Source organism: Macaca fascicularis, chromosome 10, assembly GCF_037993035.2.
Source record: "Macaca fascicularis isolate 582-1 chromosome 10, T2T-MFA8v1.1".
In the NCBI taxonomy this organism is placed as follows: Eukaryota; Metazoa; Chordata; class Mammalia; order Primates; family Cercopithecidae; genus Macaca; species Macaca fascicularis.
This window is the reverse complement of record NC_088384.1, coordinates 13541878-13562909: the sequence shown is the minus strand read 5'-3', so window position 1 is coordinate 13562909 and position 21032 is coordinate 13541878. Positions and strand designations below refer to the sequence as shown.

Genomic DNA, 21032 nt, shown 5'->3' with positions numbered 1-21032 from the left:
GGGTGCGGCTGAAGAAGTTGGGACCAATCCTGCCCTTCCCAAGATGGCGGCGGCAGCAGGGCAAAGGGCGGGGTTAGATGCTGTCAGCCTGTCCAGACCTTTCCTCTGTTTTCGCTTGTTCCTACTAACGGCGAGCTTCCGCCAATACTTGTTCTTGTTCTTGGTTCCGAGCGTCCCGAGAGCCGGGAAGGGAAGGATTGTCTGCAGGGATTGGAGCAAATATCCAGTGTGGGAAAAGGCGGGACTTCCGCGTCCTGCCGGAAGTGACGTGACAGTAGCGGCCACCGCCAGGTGGAACGGCAGGTGGGTTCAGGTACCAGCCTGGCCCGGACCCGGTTGTGGTACCAACGCTTCCGGTGAGCGACAGAGGCAGCTCCTCAGGGCCTGGAGACCCGTGGGGCGGGCTCTGGGATCTGAGCCTATCGCCCTGGCCTGGAGTCCCCCTTTGTACCTAGTAAGAATCACCTACCCAGCCCCCCACCCGGAGACTGTCCCATCCCACTCCAGAGGGGAAGAGGAGGGCCCTGCTGTCCCGTATGAGGGTGATGGAGGGAGGGGTGGCGTTGGCATTTATGCACTTCGGTTCCCTAAATCCTATGCTCCTTTCTCTCCCGGATCCAGTTCCCCATTCCCCTACCGAGCTGGGCAGTTAGCCAGCCCACTCCAACTCTCGGAACCATGTTTGCAGACTTGGATTATGACATCGAAGAGGATAAACTGTGAGTATTTTATTCCCCCAAGTTCCAGCAGTGTAGGAGCCCCAAGTTTCTCATTTCCCAGGACTTCCCAGTCCCACAAAGCCTTGCTTCTCAGCGGTGGATCAGGTGTTGTACTGAAGCAGCAATGGACCTTGCTTTCCCAGGAGCTCACTATTTGTAGGGGGCTGTGGACAGTTAAAAGGATAATCACAGCTCAGTGCCGTGAGGGCACTATTAGCATGACTTGGTGACAAGAAGAGCAAAGCAGATGGAGCAGTGCTTCTGCTGGGGTGGTCAAGGAAAGCTTCATGGAGGAGGTAGCAATTGAACCAGGTTTTGAAGGTTTAATAGGAATATTGTAGACACACCTTCTTTCCCAACATAGATCGTTAGTAGGACAGATTTTCAAACATTAGATTTGTCTTCCCATTAGAATATATCCTCTTTCAGATCAAGGAGTGGGTGCAATGCCTTGCTCTGTGCTCAGCACTTAGTAAGGGGCTTGACATCAGTAGGTTGTTAGCAAATTTTTTTGAATGAATAAGTGAATCAGCGTGAGTACTTACCATAAAACACCAGTCAATGCTAATTTATAGTGGAAACTGAGAGGTAATTGAGCAGTTGAGAGGTGGGAGGTAGATGGTTTAATAGAGGAAGACTCCTTGGAGTAGGTGGCCGTCATATTCCATAGATGCCTGATAAGGTGACAAGGACAGAACCTGGCTCAAATCTCAGAGATTGAATAAATGAAAGGGAAGGGAGACCTGTTTTTATGGAGTGCCTGCTGTGGACTGGGTTGCTGTTAGCACCCTCCATGCATGGTTAGAAGAACTCTGATAAGGGTGCTCATCCCCATTTTATGGATGAAGAAATTGAGATGCTTGGGTAAGAGGGTGACTTACCCAAGTCCCATAGCTGGCTGGGCATGGTGGCTAACGCCTGTAATCCCAGCACTTTGGGAGGCTGAGGCAGGCGGATCACCTGAGGTCAGGAGTTAAAGACCAGCCTGGCCAACATGGTGAAACCCCATCTCTACTAAAAATACAAAAAATATTAGCCAGGCATGGTGGCAGGCACCTGTAGTCCCAGCTACTCCGGAGGCTGAGGCAGGAGAATCACTTGAACCCCGGGAGGCGGAGGTTGCAGTGAGCCAAGATTGTGCCATTGCACTCCAGCCTGGGCGACAAGAACAAGACTCTGCCTCAAAAGAAACCAAGTTCTGTAGCTGATAAATGGCAGAGCTGGGGTTTGATCCCACATCTGCTTAATTCCAAGAGCTGTGCATGTTTCAGCACAAAATGTTTTGTCCAAGGGAGGGAGAGAAAAAGCTGGGCAGCCAGTGGAGCCCCTCGGGAGTTTTGGAGGGCCCACCCCCTCCAGTCATCCTTCCGCCAGGAGAGTCAGCCTCGCTTGCTTTTCTTTCTAGCGGAATCCCAACTGTGCCTGGGAAGGTGACCCTGCAGAAGGATGCTCAGAACCTGATCGGGATCAGCATCGGAGGAGGGGCCCAGTACTGTCCCTGTCTCTATATCGTCCAGGTATTGGGCGCTTTGGAGGGGGGCACAAGGTACATCCCTACTTGGGCATGACAAAGGCAGGTTCATTTCTCCACGCTGCATAGCTGACTCCTTCTCATTCTTGAGGTCTGATCCTCTCAGAGGGGCTTTCTGATCACCTGCACTGCATTGGTCTGCCCTGTCTTCTCCCCTATGTCGCTCTGTTTTTTTCCTTCTCGGCACTTAGTACTTGTTATTTGCCCTCTGTCTAGTAGAGTAGACTCTTTGCACTGAGGGCAGTGTCCTGGTTTGCTTTTTCACTACAGTAAGCACCAGGTACAGTGCCTGGCACATAGTGGACATGCAATAGAAATTGACTATTGAATCAACAAAACCATCAGCCTTGGGTACTAGCCAAAATGAAGTGTCATAGGAATATGATGAAATAATGGCCCAAGTTCAAATGCAAGCTTCTTCCCTACTTACTAGCAAGTTACTTAACCTCTTTGGGCCTCAGTTTCATCACCTAGAAAGGGGGGATTTAAAACATGTAGACATAATCGTCTCTGGGTTCCTGTGAAAAGTCAGTAAAACAACATAACACACTAGCACTTAAGAAACGTGCATTGGCCGGGCCCAGTGGCTCACGCCTGTAATCCCAGCACTTTGGGAGGCCGAGGTGGGTGGATCACGAGGTCAGGAGTTCGAGACCAGCCTGGCCAACATGGTGAAACCCCGTCTCTACTAAAATACAAAAAATTAGCTGGGCGTGGTGGTGCACGCCTGTAGTTCCAGCTACTCGGGAGGCTGAGGTAGAAGAATCGCTTGAACCTGGAATGTAGAGGTTGCAGTGAGCCGAGATCACACCACTGCATTCCATGCATTCCAGCCTGGATGACAGAGTGAGACGCTGTTTCAGAAAAAAAAAAAAAGAGGCCGGGCGCGGTGGCTCAAGCCTGTAATCCCAGCACTTTGGGAGGCCGAGGCGGGTGGATCACGAGGTCAGGAGATCGAGACTATCCTGGCTAACATGGTGAAACCCCGTCTCTACTAAAAATACAAAAAACTAGCCGGGCGTGGTGGCGGGCGCCTGTAGTCTCAGCTACTTGGGAGGCTGAGGCGGGAGAATGGCGTGAACCCGGGAGGCGGAGCTTGCAGTGAGCCGAGATCACGCCACTGCACTCCAGCCTGGGAGACACAGCGAGACTCCGTCTCAAAAAAAAAAAAAAAGAAACATGCATTAAGCAGTAGCTGCTGTTATTTTCCAGGCAGCTGTACATTTCCCCAGATGCTCTACCAGTGGTGAAGAACACTCTTGTGTGTCTTGTAGAGGAAGCTGCACTGGTGATATTCTGTCCACCGCAACTCAGCAGTGCTGACAGACCTGCTGTGGGGGCTCCTTCACTGTGTGGCTCATCCAAGTCAGTGACCTTGCTGTAGCCTTGGGAAGACCCGTTCTAACCCTCTCAACTGGGTAGCCACTGGTGGCAGATAGGAAACTGGCCTCTGTGAGGATCTTGCTAAGGAGTCATTTGTAGGCCTCGAAGACAGATTCCCAGGATTGACCTGGTCTTGCTTCTGCTCACAGTGCTGCCTCCTTCATGATCCATTTGGCCTCCTGTGACCCAGGAGGCATTAGCAAGGCCTCCCCGCTGTAATCCCAGCGCTTTGGGAGGCTGAGGCGGGCAGATCACCTGAGGTGAGAAGTTCAAGACCAGCTTGGCCAACATGGTGAAACCCTGTCTCTACTAAAATACAAAAATTAGCCAGGCATGATGGCGGGTGCCTGTAATCCCAGCTACTCGGGAGGCTGAGACAGGAAAGTTGCTTGAACTCAGGAGATGGTGGTTGCAGTGAACCGGGATCATGCCACTCTACTCCAGCCTGGGCAGCTGAGTGAGACTCCGTCTCGATAATAATAATAATAATATAATCAATTTTTTAAAATTCAATTTTGTTTTTATCAAAGTGCCATGTGACTTGCCTCTACAAAGTCAAGAGCATTAAAAGTCCTGTGTCAAATAATAGCAAGCCACTGCCCTTCCCCTGCGCACCTCACCCGGCTTGCTCTGTTTCTTCATGCATGGGCTTCCATTTTTCTCAATAGTCTCACTGTGTCGCCCAGGCTTGAGTGCAGTGGTGCAGTCATGGGTCACTGCAGCCTTGACCTCCCCAGACTCAGATGGTTCTCTCACCTCAGGCTCCAAGTAGCTGGGATTACAGGCACGTGCCACTAAACCTGGCTAATTTTTGTGTATGTTTTATAGAGACGGGTTTTGCCATGTTGTCCAGGCTTGTCTCAAACTCTTGGGTTCAACTGATCCACCAGCCTTGGCCTCCCAAAGTGCTGGGATTACAGGCATGAGCCACCACTCTCAGCCTATCCTGTTATTTCTTTATCTGTCACCTGTAAATATCTATTGACTTTGCCTCATCTGGTAGATGAGAATTTAGTTCTTCCCTTGACCAGTCTGTTTCCTCTCATCTCACCTTTCCAACATAGTTATTTTTCCGTTTTTGGCTAAATTACTATTAGTACAACAGATATTTTGTTCGGGAAATCTTTTCCAAGTGCCTCCTAGGCTCGTTGTAGGCACTAGGGATAAAAAAGTGAAGAAAACAAACATCCCTCTCTTGCAGAGCTCTCATTCTAGTCGAAACAAATCTATGTTTAACTTTCTGAGGAATCTGTGTTTCTTTTCTTAATTCAGCCTTTTCTTCTTCTTTGAGAGGGTGGGGGTAATTTCCTGTTTTGTTTTTTTCATTTTGCACTCTTCTTGTTTTCTCAGTATGTTTTCCACAATTTCCTATCTTCTTTTTTTTTGAAATGAAGTCTTGCTCAGTTGCCAGGTTGGAGTGCAATGGCTCAATCTTAGCTCACTGCAACCTCCAGCCCCTGGGTTCAAGTGATTCCCCTGCCTCAGCCTCCCAAGTAGCTGGGATTACAGGCACATGCCACCACGCCCGGCTAATTGTATTTTTAGTAGAGACAGGGTTTCACCATGTTGGCCAGGCTGGTCTTGAACTCCTGACCTCAAGTGATACGCCTGCCTCCACCTCCCAAAATGCTGGGATTACAGCGTGAGCCACTGTGCCTGGCCCCATCTTCTTCAGTCTGTTTTCTGCCCTGTAGTTTCTACCCCTTGTGCCCTCCCTTTGCCCCTCCTCTTTGGATTCCCCCATCTTGGGGGTCCCTTTCGTGGTTTACTCCCTGATCTCCCATGGAGAATATCCTCCTGTAGCTTTCTGAGAAAGGGCACGTGGGATGTCAGTTTTTTGAGACCTCGGGTCTGCCTGATTTGGTCATTGTGGTTCCCATTTTCCTTTCAGTTGACATTTTGGCTCATCAGATTCAAGAATGAATGTCAAGGTTGACAGTAATTCCTGTGTGAAGCGTGATGGCCTTGTCACATTATCTTTTGCTGTCACATGGCTATTGCCATTCTTATTTGTGAACCTTTATTTGTGATGTGTTTTATTTCTGATCTGTGAGGACTTTGAGGACCTTCTTTTTGTCTCTGGTGTTGGGAAGAGTCGTGATGATAGCTGCAAGCACAGTCTTTTTTTTATTGTGCCAGATCCTCAGAGGGTGATGTCATTGGGAACACCGTGTCTTTCTTGTCATGTATCTTGATGATGACATCCTGCTTTCTGTATTCTCTGTTCTGTTTTTTTCTATTTTTTTTTATTGTGGTAAAATTTACCATCTTAACTTTTCTTTTTTTTGAAACAGGATCTTGCTCTGTCGCCCAGGCTGGAGTGCAGTGGCACGATCACGGCTCACTGCAGCCTCAACCTCCTGGGCTCAAGCCATCCTCCCACCTCAGCCCCCTGAGTAGCTGGGACTACAGGCACACACCACCATTCCTGGCTCATTTTTGTATTTTTTTTTTTTTTTGGTAGAGGTAGAGTTTTGCCATATTGCCCAGGCGATCTTCCCACCTCAGTTTCCCAAAATGCTGGGATTACAGGTGTGCACCACCATGCCCAGCCCTTGGTCTAGTTTTGAATTAGATTGTTTGGTTTTTATTGTTGAGTTTTAGGAATTCTCTACAAAGCATAATCAGCTAAGAGGAAAAAAAGAAAACAGTTTTAGGAATTCTGTATATATTCTGGATATTAATCCCTTATCAAAAATGTGATTTGCAAATATTTTCTCCCATTCTGTGGGTTGCCTTTTACACTGTTGATAATGTTCTTTTCTTTTCCTCTCTTCTCTTTTCTTTCTTTCTTTCTTTTTTTTTTTTTGAGACAGAGTCTCATTCTGTTGCCCAGGCTGGAGTACAGTGATGGGATCTCAGCTCATTGCAGCCTCTGTTTCCCAGGCTCAAGCTATCCTCCCACCTCAGCCTCCCAAGTAGCTGGGACTACAGGCGTATACCACCATGCCCAGCTAATTTTTGTATTTTTTTGTAGAGACTGGGTTTTGCCACATTGTCCAGGCTGGATGGTGTGTTTTGATGCACCAGTTTGAAAATTTGTTCAATTTATTTAGTTTTTCTTTTATTACTTGGGTCTTAGGTGTCATATCCAAGAAATTACCGTCAAATCGAATGTCATGAAGCTTTTGGGCTAGGCGTTTTTCTGAGTTTTATAAGTTTGAACTTTTACATTTAGGGCTTTAATCAATTTTGAGTTAATTATTATTATTATTATTATTATTATTATTTTGAGACAGAGTCTCATTCTGTTGTTTAGGCTGGAGTGCAGTGACATGATCTTGGCTCACTGCAACCTTTGCCTCCCAGGTTCAAGCGATTCTCCTGCCTCAGCCTCCTGAGTAGCTGAGACTATAGGCGCCCACCACCATGCCCAGCTAATTTTTGCATTTTTAATAGAGATGGGGTTTTACCATGTTGGCCAGGTTAGTCTCGAACTCCTGACGTCAGGTGATCTGCCTGCCTTGGCCTTCCAGAGTGTTGGAATTATAGGCGTGAGCCACTGCGCCTGGCCTTGAGTTAATTTTTGTATATGGTGTTAGGTAGTGTCAACTTCATTTTTCACATACTATTGTTGAAATGACTGTCCTTCCCCATTGAATGTTCTTGACACCCTTGTCAAAAATCATTTGACGCTGGGTGTGGTGGCTCATGCCTGTAATCCCAGCACTTTGGGAGGCCGAGGCAGGTGGATCATCTGAGGTCGGGAGTTCGAGACCAGCCTGACCAACATGGAGAAACCTTGTCTCTACTAAAAATACAAAATTAGCCGGGCGTGGTGGTGCATGCCTATAATCCCAGCTACTCGGGAGGCTGAGGCAGGAGAATTGCTTGAACCTGGGAGGCAGAGGTTGTGGTGAGCAAGATCACACTATTGCACTCCAGCCTGGGCAATGAGAGCAAAACTCCGACTCAAAAAAAAAAAAAAAAAAAAATCATTTGACTGTATATCTGAGGCAGGAGGATTGCTGGAGCCCAGGAACTCAATGCCACAGTGAGCTGTGATCACGCCACTGCACTCCAGCCCGGGTGGTGAGATGCGTTCTCAAAAAACGAGAGCAGAGGGTAGAGTGGAAGACAGAGCCAGGCAGTGGTCAGGTGTCTTCCCAGGTTCCATCTTAGCCCTCCCTTTCTTCCCCTACCACTCTTCTTATGCACCCACAGGTATTTGACAACACCCCAGCAGCCTTGGACGGCACAGTGGCAGCTGGCGATGAGATCACTGGTGTCAATGGCAGGTCAATCAAAGGGAAAACCAAGGTGGAGGTGGCGAAGATGATTCAGGAGGTGAAGGTAAGGGCTGCTGCAGAGCAGCAGAGGCAGCCACACATGCTTCTGAGACCTCCAGGCTGCCAGAGGCCCCATCAGGCCTACAAGGGGGTATCAGCCCTCACCGCCCCCTTCCTTGGCACGTGCAGGGTTAGGGTCACACTCCAGCCTCCCTCGTCCATCCCTCATTCATTCAATAAATAGTAGTCGTGCTCCAGGACTTGTGCTGAACCTTGGCAAGGGAGTGGGCGGCAAGACCACAAGGTCCATGTGAGCCCCCGGGGAGCTGACAGACTCGGAACCATCCCTCAGGCAAGCCCATGTGTCCAGTCAGCGCTGGAGCTGAAGCTAAAAGTCCAAGGTGATCCTACCCGGGTCGGTAGACACCCAGTAATGTCAGCCGGGTCATGCTGGGCCTGCGAGGGCTAAGAGAGAAGGAAGAGCACCCTTTCCCCATCCTGTAGGAACTTTTGGTCCCACGCAGCCTCCTGGGCTCATCGACACCCAGAGACCCCCCGTCCCAGGCCAGCTGCTCTTCTGCTCTATGGACCAGAGTCACACACTGTCTGCCCCTGCTTCCCCCCACCCCTGCTGCTACAGGCCCAGGCCTCTCTGCAGGGACACTCCCTCCTGGAATGGCAGGCAGTGTCCTGGCCTCTCCCGAAGCAAGCATGCAGCCCCTTTGCCATTTCCTAGCGATGTGGCTGCTAGCGAGTCTCAGGAAACCAATATTGTGAAAGAACTGATGTGCAGGCAGCGCACCGACGCGGGGTGATTTAGAAGTCTTGGGGGCAGGGGTCCCCACTGTGAGTTGAGCTTGGCCAAGCGTTGCAGCCACCTCCCTCAGCCCCACTTCTGTCCTCCGGGTTCTAGCACCCCTGATAGTCCCCCTTCCTGCCTTAAGCCAGGCCAGCTGCTGCTCCATCGTCTCTCCCCTTTATCCTCCTGTCCTGCTCCTGAGTGGTCCCTGCTTCTCTCCTTCCTTGCTGTAGGGAGGAATATTCCCATCCTGTACATTCTCCTATTCCAGCCCCTTTAGCCATAGGACAAATCGGGGCCTGGGGCTGGGGCTCAGAGCTCTGCTGTAAAAAAGGAAGCAGCAAGGTTCATTGAGACCCCAGCTGCCACTCCACATGGTCTGGGTATCACTGCCCCAGGCGTCCACTCCACATGGTCTGGGTATCACTGCCCCAGGCGTCCACTCCACATGGGCTGGGTATCACTGCCCCAGGCGTCCACTCTACATGGCCTGGGTATCACTGCCCCAGGCGTCCACTCTACATGGCCTGGGTATCACTGCCCCAGGCGTCCACTCTACATGGCCTGGCTATCACTGCCCCAGGCGTCCACTCTACATGGCCTGGGTATCACTGCCCCAGGCGTCCACTCTACATGGCCTGGGTATCACTGCCCCAGGCGTCCACTCTACATGGCCTGGCTATCACTGCCCCAGGCGTCCACTCTACATGGCCTGGCTATCACTGCCCCAGGCGTCCACTCTACATGGTCTGGGTATCACTGCCCCAGGCGTCCACTCTACATGGCCTGGGTATCACTGCCCCAGGCGTAACCTGTTAGGCAGAGGAACTGATCACGGGAACAGGTGCAGGGGTCTTGTTCTGGTCGAGTTGGGTTGTGTGTGCCCTGTTCGGCAGCCCCTCCCCCCTCCCCATCTCTGCTCGTCAGGTCCCTCCCTGTCCTCTCAGGCTTGGTCACAGCAGCTCCTCAGGTTGCCCGTGAGGACAAGAGCTCTTTGTGTTTGCACACAGCATGACAGGGATGCGGCATTGGCCCAGCTGCCCTGTTTGGGTGCTGGGCAGGGATTACTCTTCCGTCTTACAGGTGTCCAGAGGCGGGGAGTGACCTGCCTGTGGTCCGACTCCCACTGCAGCCCGCTTGCCGTGAGCCTACAGCTGCTCCCTGTGGGTGGCCCCTGAGCACGCCTGTGTTTTATTCTGGGGGAGCGGTTCACACCCCACCTCTGACTCTGATCGCATCTCTCATTTTGGTTTCCCTTTGGGACTTGATTTTTAAATCCTGTTTTATATTTGGATGAATGTGGTCCCAAGTTGAAGGGTTTTTGGTTTGCAAGGATGAGGTGAACACAGTAGCCTCCCGTGCTCAGGGAAATTCTCTTGGGAGAAGCTGTGTCTCCTAAGCAGTCGTTAGAAAGTGGTTTGTGTCATTCCCTGATTTGCATCAGCCTTGGGGGCTGGGGCTGCCCCTGCCCCTTCCCCTTCCCCTTGGTGCCCTAGCACCAGGCACAGAGCAAGTGCTCAGATGTAGCTGTTCAATGAGTAGAGGGATTCCTGGGGATGGGGTGGTTTGCGGGGGAGGAGGGAATAATCAGTGTAGGGAAAGGACACGGCAAAGGCTTGGAGTGTGGTTTGCCTGGGGAGGGAAGAAGGAGAGCCTGACCTGACCGAAGCACAAGACATCAGAGACCGGGCTGTGGGCCCTGTGCAGGCCCTGTCCCCACTGATTCCCCAGGGCTTGGATGTAGAGTAGAAACGGAGGGGCCTGGGAGCAGACAGGGTCACAAGCTGGGGCCATGTCACGGCTCTCAGCCTAGTCCCTTACTGGGGCTTAGGATTCTTTTTTTTTTTTTTTTGAGACAGAATCTCATTCTGTCATCCAGGCTGGAGTGCAATGGTGCGATCTCAGCTCACTGCAACCTCCGCCTCCCTGGTTCAAGTGATTCTTGTGCCTCAGTCTCCTGAGTAGCTGAGACTACAGGCACGCGCCACCATACCCAGCTAATTTTTGTATTTTTAGTGGAGATGGGGTTTTGTCATGTTGCTCAGGCTGGTCTTAAATTCCTGACCTCAAGTGATCTGCCCGCCTCAGCCTCCCAAAGTGTTAGGATTACAGGTGTGAGCCACCGTGCCCGGCCTTGGGCTCAGGATTCTCAGTCCAGAACAGTCTTGGCGGGGAAGGGCTCAGGGTCTGGAGCCTCCCTCACTAGTCTGTGTGTGCTGCTCTTCCAGGGGGAGGTGACCATCCACTACAACAAGCTGCAGGCGGACCCCAAGCAGGGCATGTCCCTGGACATTGGTAAGCTGGTCAGAGCAGTTACGGGTGTCCAGCAGCCTCCCTGGATGGGCCCTGGCCCAACGGAGAAGTGCCCCAGCCAGCCTTTCCCTCCCCTTTATGACAGGAGAATCCAGAGTTACATGGCTGTGGGCTCTGACTTCTGACCAAGCAAATCTGAAAGGCCTGGGAGGACCCCCGGTGCTCTCCCTGCATCTGTTCCTGTACTCTGTCCCTGGTTTCTCACTCCCCCGTGTTTCACCCCTACCTCCCCACTTCGGCCACCTCCTCTGGGAACTTGCTACCCTAGGGTTGTCCTTTGCAGGCCATCGCCTTGGCTTCCACGGCCCAGGGCCTCCCTCTTCATAAAGGCAGAGCAGCCCAACCCTGGCCTGGCACCTCATGCCCTCTAGCACGACCGCACTCCTCCCTGGCCTCTCCTGCCCTCAGCTCCCAGGGACTCTGGATCTGAACTGGAGCTCAGGCACTGGGCAGAGGGTCTGCGCCCTGGGATAAGGTCCCTCCTGTTAGAGGGGCTGAGCCTTGGTTCTGTAGAAACTTTAAGACTCAAGAGCTGGACAGCAGCTTCGAGTCCTCTGGACCGGCCGCTTCACATTACGGATCAAAGCCTGAGACCCAGAGAGGGCGCTGCAGCCCCTAGTGAGCGCACCCCCAGGTCTCTCAGCTCTGGAGCCCGGCAGCCCTCTTCATACACCCTAGGGCCAGAGGCCAAGGGGCTAAGGGCAGCCTGGATCTGTCCAGGAGCTTCCTCCGAAACCCTTTCGTTCCAACACAGGACTAAGTCCCCTTCCTAGGACTAAGCTGGTGAGATGCAGTAATTGAGTCTGGGCTCCGAGCTTCATGGTCATTGATGGCGCCCATTACTTTCACATAACCAGCCCAGGGGCCCCTCTTCTCCCCTTCCCCTTTATGCGACACCCTAGGTCCTGATGTGACACAGAGGAGGGAAGAGGCCTCCTTGGCTTCCATTGGCCGGTGCGGAGCCCGGGCGGCACTGGGCTCTCAGGACCACCAGCTGATGTGCAGCAGCCCTGGGCGAAGCCCTCCATGTTCAACTGCCCAGACTGCCAGCACCTCTGTGAAGCAGGGGGAATAGGACAGGGACCTAGGACCTCCCCGCTGGACATTCCCCACTTCATAGCCACCCCCAGCAGTCCTTCTGCCCCCTGTGGGATGCTCCCTGTGAATGGAGGTACGGCTGGGGGCAGGGAGGGCCTCTGGGCAGCCACAGACTCACCAGGTCCTTCGTCCCCCGCTCAGTGTTGAAGAAAGTCAAGCACCGGCTGGTGGAGAACATGAGTTCGGGGACTGCAGATGCTCTTGGCCTGAGCCGGGCCATCCTGTGCAATGGTGAGTCCCTTCCCACCCAGCTTGGGCCCCAGGGACTCAAGCCCAGGCTAGGAAGACAGAAGGGGCACCATGGCTGCCCACCAAGCTGCTATGGGTCCCGTGGGCCTGGCCCTGGCCTCTGCCCGTGGAGCTGAGAAGTCACCATCTCTGCATCCCCAGAGGCCTCTCCAGCTCCTGGAGTGTCCACAGCTGTCAGCTGGGCTGTCCTAGCCCGCGTCCCTCAGGTCACGGATGGGGAAACAGACTCAGTGTGGGGAGGTGCCTCTGCCCCTGCCCTCAGCCCCCTTACCCCTCACCCCAGCACTCTCGCTGCCCACCTCACGCCTCCTTTGTCCAGGAGGTGGCGCTGCTGCCCTTGCCTTAGCAGGTCCTCCCTTCGAGGTGGCTGCCCAGGCGAGCGGGGAGGCGTGTACATGCACATTTACACACGCGTGCACACATGCGCACACACTTCCCCTCCCCGGGGTGGCCAACGAAACACTCGGTCCCACTCCTACCGTCGCCAGTCCGAGTTTAAAAATAGCAGCAGCTCTGCAGTGTGCGTGTGGGGTAGATATAAATACCTCCAGAAATTGTAGGCTCAGCTGGGCACACTGGGCTTTATTGGCTAGGGAAGTGGGGGTGGGGTCTGAGCTTGTTCCAAATGGTGTACAAAAGTGGCGGCTGCTATTTTCAGCCTCCTGGTGCCTATAAATCCCTGTTACTGTAGTTACCAGCCGTTGAGATGAAATTAGAACTGGTTGTTGTGTTTTTCCCCCCAAACCTTGCAATTTCCCTGGCCTTAAATAGGGTTTCTAAAATTGAAGCTCTCATGATGTCCCATGACCCAGCTAAAAACAACAGCACGACGCTTACATGGCTCCTTTCCTGCCGGCTGGCCGGGTGCTAAGGCTCTGGGGAGCCCAGGCCTGGAGGCCACTGGGTGGCCAAAGCCTCACCAAGACCTCTGAAGTGCTCCCTTCCTCCCCTGACAGCCTGTCGCACAGCTTCCTCCCTGCCCAGAGAGGCCTGAACACAGCCTCCGCTCCTCCCTGCTTCTGCTCAAAAACCCTGACCCAGGTCAACACAGGAGACTGGGGAGCAGAGAACGCCCAACTGCCCCACCTCTCCCCTGCAGCCCTCACCATCACACCGCTGCCCATCACCCGGCCACTGGGCTGGCTTCTCTGCTGGGCTTTGAGCCTTGAGAGCAAGACTTGGCTCAAAGTGAGCCTGACATGGTGGCTGGCACACAGTTGGTGCTCAAGAAACACCAGTTAAACCAATGAATATGATCACCAAGGCCTCTTCCCAGTGTGAGCTCTCTCAACCTTCCTGAATTTCCCCTTCCCTCCCCAAGTTGCATTTTCCCTTCTGAGCCATCTGTGTGCTTGGGAGGCAGGGACCACGTCCTGCCTGCGCTGGCGGCCTGGCTGCTCCATCTCCATTCCTATGGCTCCTGCCAGCCTTCCTCCCCGGCTGCCAGCAGGCTTTGTGATAGAAGTGCAGGGGCTTCGCCTGCTAGGCAGGGACCCTCCGCTGGCCCTGAGCAGGGCCTAGTCATTTACAAAACACCTTTGAACCCAGCTGACCTGAGGTGCCAAATCCCCCTCCCTGGGACCCCTGATCTTTCCCATCCTGGTTCTCCTCTGGGGCTGCCTCTCCCCTCCCCAGCCTGGCCCTGGGCCTCCTGTGGCTTGCTGAGCCCACTGACCTCCCCTCTTTTAATCCCCACAGATGGGCTTGTCAAGAGGCTAGAGGAGCTGGAGCGGACCGCTGAGCTGTACAAAGGTGCTCGTCCCGGCACTGGCTCTACCCCAGGGAGCATGCTGTCAGCAGAGTGGCAGTGGGGGTGCTGGCACTAGGAATACCAACCTACAAAATCCTGGGACCATGGGCATTAAGAGTTCTTAAAAATATATATATACTTCTTTTGAATTTAAAAATAACTCAGGGACCAGGCGCGGTGGCTCACGCCTGTAATCCCAGCACTTTGGGAGGCTGAGGCGGGCGGATCACTTAAGATCAGGAGTTTGAGGCCAGCCTGGCCAATATGGTGAAACCCCATCTCTACTGAAAATACAAAAATTAGCCAGGCATGATGGCTCGTGCCTGTAATCAGTATTCGAGAGGCTGAGGCACGAGAATCGCTTGAACCAGGGAGGCAGTGGTTGCAGTGAGCCAAGATCACACCATTGCACTCTAGTCTGGGCAACAGAGCAAGACTCCATCTCAAAAAAAAAAAAATCTGACACTCATAAAAATTCAGAGAATAGCATCTGTAAACATAGTGAGAGTCCCCCGGAATCCCATGCTGTCCCAGGGCTAAAGCCCACAGCAGGCTGTGTTCCCTGCATCTTACAAAATCCTGGTGCCCCTGTCTGATGGGGCTCCTCACGGGGTGGGTTGGACTGAGCTTTTACCCCTGGGCCGTGGTTGGGTGGTTGGGAAAGGCTGTGTACCAGGGCCTAGCAGAGGCCTTAGGTGGGGTGGGTAGTTGGAGGCATTGCCCTGGGCCAGTGTGGTCCCCACCATGCGTCACCATTCCCATCACTCGGTCTCTCCCACAGGGATGACGGAACACACCAAGAACCTCCTACGGGCCTTTTATGAGCTGTCGCAGACTCACCGGGGTAATGGCATCCCCCAAACCTGTGGCATGACCCTGGGCAATCCCTGGGGCCTCTCACTCCCGTGCTGAGGTGGGTCAGACCCACAGCGCCTGACCTCAGGCCAGCCCTGGGCTGGGCCTGGTCCCAGGTGCTGGGATTTGCGATAGGTCTGCGGGGAGCATCTAGATTAGCTGGCCTCTTAAGGGCCGCAACGATGGACAGGCCTCACCCTGTCTTCTTCACACTGCCACTGGCAGTGCACAAGGCCCTTGCTTATTTATATTTCTGATAAACCTGTAACTCTGGGCAGGCCGACTGCAGCTGACCCCAGCTATCTGCAGAAAATGAAGCCCAGACTGAGGAAAGGACCACACCGCTCCCCAGTGGTGGAGCTGGTGTTCCAATCCAGGTGTCCAGACTCGGACCAGTGCTCTGCCTCAGGCGGCACCACCTCCTCAAATCTTGACCCAGCCTTCTCTCGCTGGTCCCTCTGGGGAATGAGGACCCGCTCCCTTGCTGTGTACACTCAGGACTTTCGGGGGAATAGACCAGCTCTTGGAGGTGTCCGTTCAGTTTCCTCCGGGTGTAGACTCAGCTCCTTCAGGGGGTTTAGACCAGCTCTCTTGGAGGTGTAGACCCTGTGCAGACATTGGCCTCCAGCCTGCCAGGCCTCCTGCCCTGCTTCTCCCCAACAAACCCCTGGCTTCTCCATTAGGGGGCCAAGCAGGGGCAGCCTTCAAGGCAAACTTGTCCTGCAGCCTTTGGGGACGTGTTCTCCGTGATCGGGGTGCGGGAGCCCCAGCCAGCTGCGAGCGAGGCTTTCGTGAAGTTCGCCGATGCCCACCGCAGCATCGAGAAGTTTGGCATTCGGCTTCTGAAAACCATCAAGCCGGTAGGTCCCGTTGAGCACGCGTGTGTCTGGCCTGTGAGGGTGGGGAGGGGAGAGTGTGGCTTGCAGAGAAGGTCCTATGCTGGAGTCCTGTGCCTGGGTAGAGCCTCTGGCTCGGTCGCCCACACAGTGGACCGTGGGTGAGTCACTGCGCCTCCTTGGGCCTTGCCATTGACCTCTGGGTGGGCTTCTGACCCTGGCTCACTACTGAGTCACAGCTTGCCCTGGGCCTGGCACTAGTCTTCTCATCCTTGAGAGAGACGAGGGATCAGGGAGCACTGGCTCTGACGGTTGAGTCCACCAGCAGGGGTGATGCATCAGTGCCATTCTTGTCACCCTGGCACTCCCTGCCGTGACAGCCTCAGCATCCACCCACCTTCTTCCAGATGCTGACGGACCTGAACACGTACCTCAACAAAGCCATCCCAGACACTCGCCTCACTATCAAGAAGTACCTGGACGTGAAGTTTGAGTACCTGGTGAGTAGTCCAGGTGCCCAGGCTGCTAGGGCGAGCGCTCACTCTGGAGATCTGCCCCACTTCAGTCAGCCACACCGCAGCGAGCGAGGCTAGCCAGAGCCGACAGCGTGTCTGCTGGAAGCGTGGGCCCAGGGGCCCAGGGAGGTGTATCCAAAGCCCTGATGCTCCTGCACGAAGAAGCATCTGAGAGCCTGGGGTGGGCATGGCTCTTGCTCTGTGCACTTTGACCCCTTGGGATTTGTTGCCTTTAAACAATGGGTTAGACTAGGTGAGTGAGCGTAAAGTGGGTGTCAGTGAATGTTCGTGAGTTTTATATTTAATTATTCTATAGTCAAAGGAATTGAGAGAAAATGCTCCATTAAGCAAGCCAAATTTCCTTTGCTGCAGGACTTTTCAGAGCTTTTGATAGGCCCATGTGCAGTGTGAATTTTCAAGGGTCTTCCTAAGCTTCTTTAATGACAGACCCCTTTTTTCCCAGAGCATCTCTTGGGCCTTGAGTTTGGTCAACTCTGGGCTGCCTAAGCCTCAGGCCCTGGTCATCCCCCAGCCTCATGCCTCTCTGGGACTCCCTGAACACCTGTGCCAGCCTCTCCCAATGCGTGTGGGTGATGGGGGGTGGAGCTGGGGGCCTGGGGTGGGGGTAGCCACTTTGACAGCCTCACCTGTCCCACACAGTCGTACTGCCTGAAGGTGAAGGAGATGGACGACGAGGAATACAGCTGCATTGTGAGTGTTGGAGGGGGTGGCGGACTCCTACCTTCCCCTACCTGATCTGCCAGGGATAGCAGGTGGCTCAGGACAACCCGGGAGAGACCTGGGGGACTTGGCTGGACTCTGGTTCCTGGCGATTTGGGGCCACCCTCCCCAGTCCCGCTGGGCCTCGGGGTGCTGGGCACCTGGCCAGGGAACCACTTCCTCAGTCTGGGGGGCTCTTGGAGGGAAAATCGGATTTTTTTCACTCCCACGAGGCACTTTTAAGTTTTTGATGTTTTTGCCGTCGGGATCCATCTTGTGGCCAATGTTCATTGAATGTGGCAGAGGTGTGGGTTTGTTGTTTTCCTCTCTTCAAAGCTATCACTGAGTGCTTCTAAGGCACACTGATGTCTCAGAAGTGAGGTCTCAGGAATGAGGAACCACCGTGGGGTGAAAGCGCGGTGGGGTGCGGGGCGAGGCTGTCCCTGAGCAGGCCCTCCTGTCCCATCCCCGTCCCAGGCCCTAGGCGAGCCCCTTTACCGGGTGAGCACCGGCAACTACGAGTACCGCCTGATCCTGCGCTGCCGCCAGGAGGCGCGCGCCCGCTTCTCCCAGATGCGCAAGGACGTGCTGGAGAAGATGGAACTGCTGGACCAGAAGCACGGTGAGCGCCGCCCTCCTCCCCGTCCCCTCTCCATTTCAGAGGTGGGAAAACTGAGGCCCAGAGGGGTAAGGTACTCACCTGAGGTCTCAGGGCCAGGCCACGGCCCAGATGTGAAGCCCCTACAGGAGCCTAGCCACCTGCCCAGAGTCTGGCGTGGGTGGGGCTGGCCTGTGCATGTGGGCTCCGTGGGCGGCCGTCCATGATCCATTTACCCTGCAGCCTCCTGCGTTCCCTGAACTGGGAGCTGGGAGACCCCGGGCTGGGCAGCCCCTGCCTCTGCCCCTTGCCGGGTCATGAGGGATCAGGGAAGTGCCCGAGTGGGAAGCCCAGGGGAGACGAGAGGTGGGCCGGGTGGGCTGGGAGAGTCTCCTCCGAGGCAGGCAGCCAGAGCCCACTGCTGCCTGTCCCCCGACCTCCCACTCCAGTCCAGGACATCGTGTTCCAGCTGCAGCGCCTCGTGTCCACCATGTCTAAGTACTACAACGACTGCTACGCGGTGTTGCGGGATGCCGACGTCTTCCCCATCGAGGTGGACCTGGCGCACACCACACTGGCCTACGGCCTCAACCAGGAGGAGTTCACAGATGGGGAGGAGGAGGAGGAGGAGGAGGACACGGCAGCTGGGGAGCCGTCCAGGGATACACGAGGGGCTGCTGGGCCCTTGGACAAGGGTGGAAGCTGGTGTGACTCCTGAGTGCCCCGCGGGTATGGCGCCGGGGGGCAGGGTGCGTGGGAGGACGGAGCCTGGGAGCGGGGCGGGGCCGCCAAGCAAGGGGGCGACGCATAAAGGCCTGCTGGCTTGGGGCGCCTGCCTCCCTGCTCCTTTGTCCTCTCACAGTGAACCTGGGCTCCTGCCCAGGACAGGCACCAGGGTCATGGCCTGGGACCTGGACACTGGCCCCTCCACCCTCCCTCCCCTCCCGGCTCCCTGGCCAGAGGGAGAGCTTGGTCTCTGGACCTGCCTTAGGAAGGAGAGGGAGGGCAGGAAGGAAAAGAAAGGACTTGGAGGTGGCAGGAGTCCGGGCCCTGCTCCTTGTGGGCACTCACACTGCCCCCGGAGCCTGCCGGCAGTGGGGCCAGCGATGGACAGCTGAAGTTGGGGCCAGTGTCTCCTGGGCACCCTTGCCTCGCCCCAGACCGGCCCGTCCAGTCCCCATCACACCTCGGCGGCCTTTATTTATTCTCTTCCCCCAGCTTGGCCACTTCTTTGAAGGAGGGCTGGGCTCTGGGCCTGTATCGAATAAACAAACCTGGATGGCGCAGTGGTCGCAGTGGCTTTAGCCCCTCCTCGTCTGCCCCTCTCCTCCACCATAGTGCCCTCGCTGTGCGTCATTTATACCTCACTGAAGCGTTGCAGGGCTGGCACTGTGGTCCCCTTACCGCTGGTGATTTGAGGCTCAGAGAAAGATCCTGCCCAAGGCCACACCATGTGTGGGGACACAGTGGGATTTAACTCAGATCTGTCCTGAGGGCCTGACTTTGCCACCTGCCTCCAAAGCTTTCTGCTTTGTGGAGCCTTTTCTATCTCACCCTCCCCGCTCCCTGCCCCCAATCTGTGACCTTTCTGTGCTTCCAACAGGAAATAAACCTTTGGGGAAGAGACAGGCAGACATGGAGCCAGGGCGACAGCCCCCAAGTAGGGGAGGGTGGTAAGGGGCAAGTGCTGACTCCAGGTGCACCTGTGCCCCTGGGCGATGGGGAAAGGGCTGTGGGAAGAGAGGTGTGGAGAGAGGCCATGGGGAGTGTCTGCAGAGTGGCAGAAACAGGGTGGCCACTTCTGCTTCTCCTGGCCAGCCTCGGCCTGGTGTGATCAGTCATAGTGGCCCTTGTCACTCTAACGTGTTCCAGTTTGGATGATGAATATGGCCATCCTGATAATGGGAGGGGGCAAGAGGGTGTGCGAAGCGGGCTGAGTCCAGGATGGAAAAAGGGTTTGAGCTTTGAGCATGCAGTGCTGGGCACAAACCCAAATGGGAGGCTTGGCAAGGGTGGGACATAGAGGAGGGGCCGGCTGTCACCAGGAGCCCACCTGGGTTCCCGCAGAGCCATCAGACAGACCTCACCACGTCCCTGAAGGGGGCAGCCAGAGTGGAGGCCAAGGGCACAGGCTGGAACTGACAGCCTGGGTTAGTTCCTGATCTCTCTCGGCCTCAGTTTCCCTATCTGAAGTGTGGCACCTACCTCATTGGCTTGTTAGGAGATTAAATGAACATCTAGAAAGGGCTTGGAACAGGGCTTGGCACAGAGTAAGCACTCTTAAGTGTCAAAGTCAAAAGGGCTGGGCGCGGTGGCTCACGCCTGTAATCCCAGCACTTTGGGAGGCCAAGGCAGCCAGATCACGACGTCAGGAGATCAAGACCATCCTGGCTAACATGGTGAAACCCCGTCTCCACTAAAACTACAAAAAATAAGCCGGGCATGGTGGCAGGCACCTGTAGTCCCAGCTACTCCCGAGGCTGAGGCAGGAGAATGGTGTGAACCTGGGAGGCGGAGCTTGCAGTGAGCCAAGCTTGTGCCACTGCACTCCAGCCTGGGCAACAGAGCGAGACTCCGTTTCAATAAATAAAATAAAATAAATAAAGTCAAACGTAGTCGCTGCTCTAGTGGCACAGGGGAAGCCATAGGCTGTATAAGCAGAAGCTGGCCAGGCATCTGTGAGGCTCCCCAGACCTTCCTGGGGCCTGGATGGAATATGAGGGCCAGCAGGGACCAGTGGGGAGGGGTCACTATGGACTGGGCTGGAAGGCAAGGGGAGTTTGCGGAGGGAAGGTGGCTTTCTCTGCAGGGGCCTGTTCACCACGCTGATGATTCAGAGGGAGGCAAAGAAAGGGGGGGTGTGATGTATGGGAGGAGGATAAATGCGTAGAGGGAATAGATCGCGTCTTGCCAGATTTGTGCACCTGGATCCAAGTGCAGGAGGTCAGATGTCAAAGTGCGAGGGAGATGTGGGACACTCTGTGGGGAGAAGGCAGGTGCTGGGATCAGCGGATGACCTGGCTGCCAGCACAGTGTCCAGAGCAAAAGCCCCTGGCCCTGGACACCCAAGTTTATCCTCTAGGGGGAGAGATGCCCTCTGGGAAGGTGAGGGGACATGGCCACCTAGTGGAAGGCAGCAGGGCCCATGTTGTTACTGAGCACCTGGTCCCCCCCCGGCCCCCCCAGGACCCCAGGGACAGAGTCGTTTGCTCAGCCTACAGTGAACAAAGAAAGCAGCCGGGCTGGGATTCAAACTGACCCTGACCCTGGGACTTTGTTTGAGCCCTCTAAGACCCCTCGGGCCCCCCGCCTGCAAGCAGCCCCCAACCTTGAGCCCTAGTTGCTGCCAACCCCTCATCCCCTCCACTGGAAAAGGCAGACGCCAGTGAGGGGGGCTTCAGCAAACAGCTCTGAGCAGTGGGGCTGGGCAGGAGCCA

The 21032-nt window shown here is 54.9% G+C and overlaps 1 protein-coding gene across 3 annotated transcripts; it reads left to right on the top strand.

Moving 5' to 3' along the window:
* Positions 1 to 259: 259 nt before the first annotated feature.
* PICK1 (protein interacting with PRKCA 1) lies at positions 260 to 18881 on the top strand. 3 transcript variants are annotated; one of them, XM_005567326.5, is made up of 13 exons: positions 260 to 303; positions 622 to 719; positions 2125 to 2236; positions 7798 to 7926; positions 10890 to 10956; positions 12214 to 12303; positions 14020 to 14073; positions 14853 to 14915; positions 15653 to 15786; positions 16170 to 16262; positions 16938 to 16988; positions 17475 to 17619; positions 18045 to 18881. In XM_005567326.5, exons 2-13 carry the CDS (start codon positions 679 to 681, stop codon positions 18311 to 18313), a joined length of 1248 nt encoding a protein of 415 aa, XP_005567383.1. In that variant the 5' UTR covers positions 260 to 303; positions 622 to 678; the 3' UTR covers positions 18314 to 18881. The 3 variants fall into 3 exon arrangements, with proteins under 3 accessions (XP_005567383.1, XP_005567382.1, XP_005567381.2); XM_005567325.5 differs by having other exon boundaries at positions 260 to 356; XM_005567324.5 differs by having other exon boundaries at positions 260 to 454.
* Positions 18882 to 21032: the final 2151 nt, after the last annotated feature.

Excerpts from the sequence above, each read along its gene's own strand:
- PICK1 (XM_005567326.5), top strand. The coding sequence starts at position 679 with ATGTTTGCAGACTTGGATTATGACATCGAAGAGGATAAACT. Across the intron at positions 12,304-14,019 it reads CCGGGCCATCCTGTGCAATG|ATGGGCTTGTCAAGAGGCTA; the intron begins GTGAGTCCCTTC and ends TAATCCCCACAG. Across the intron at positions 16,263-16,937 it reads ACGTGAAGTTTGAGTACCTG|TCGTACTGCCTGAAGGTGAA; the intron begins GTGAGTAGTCCA and ends TGTCCCACACAG.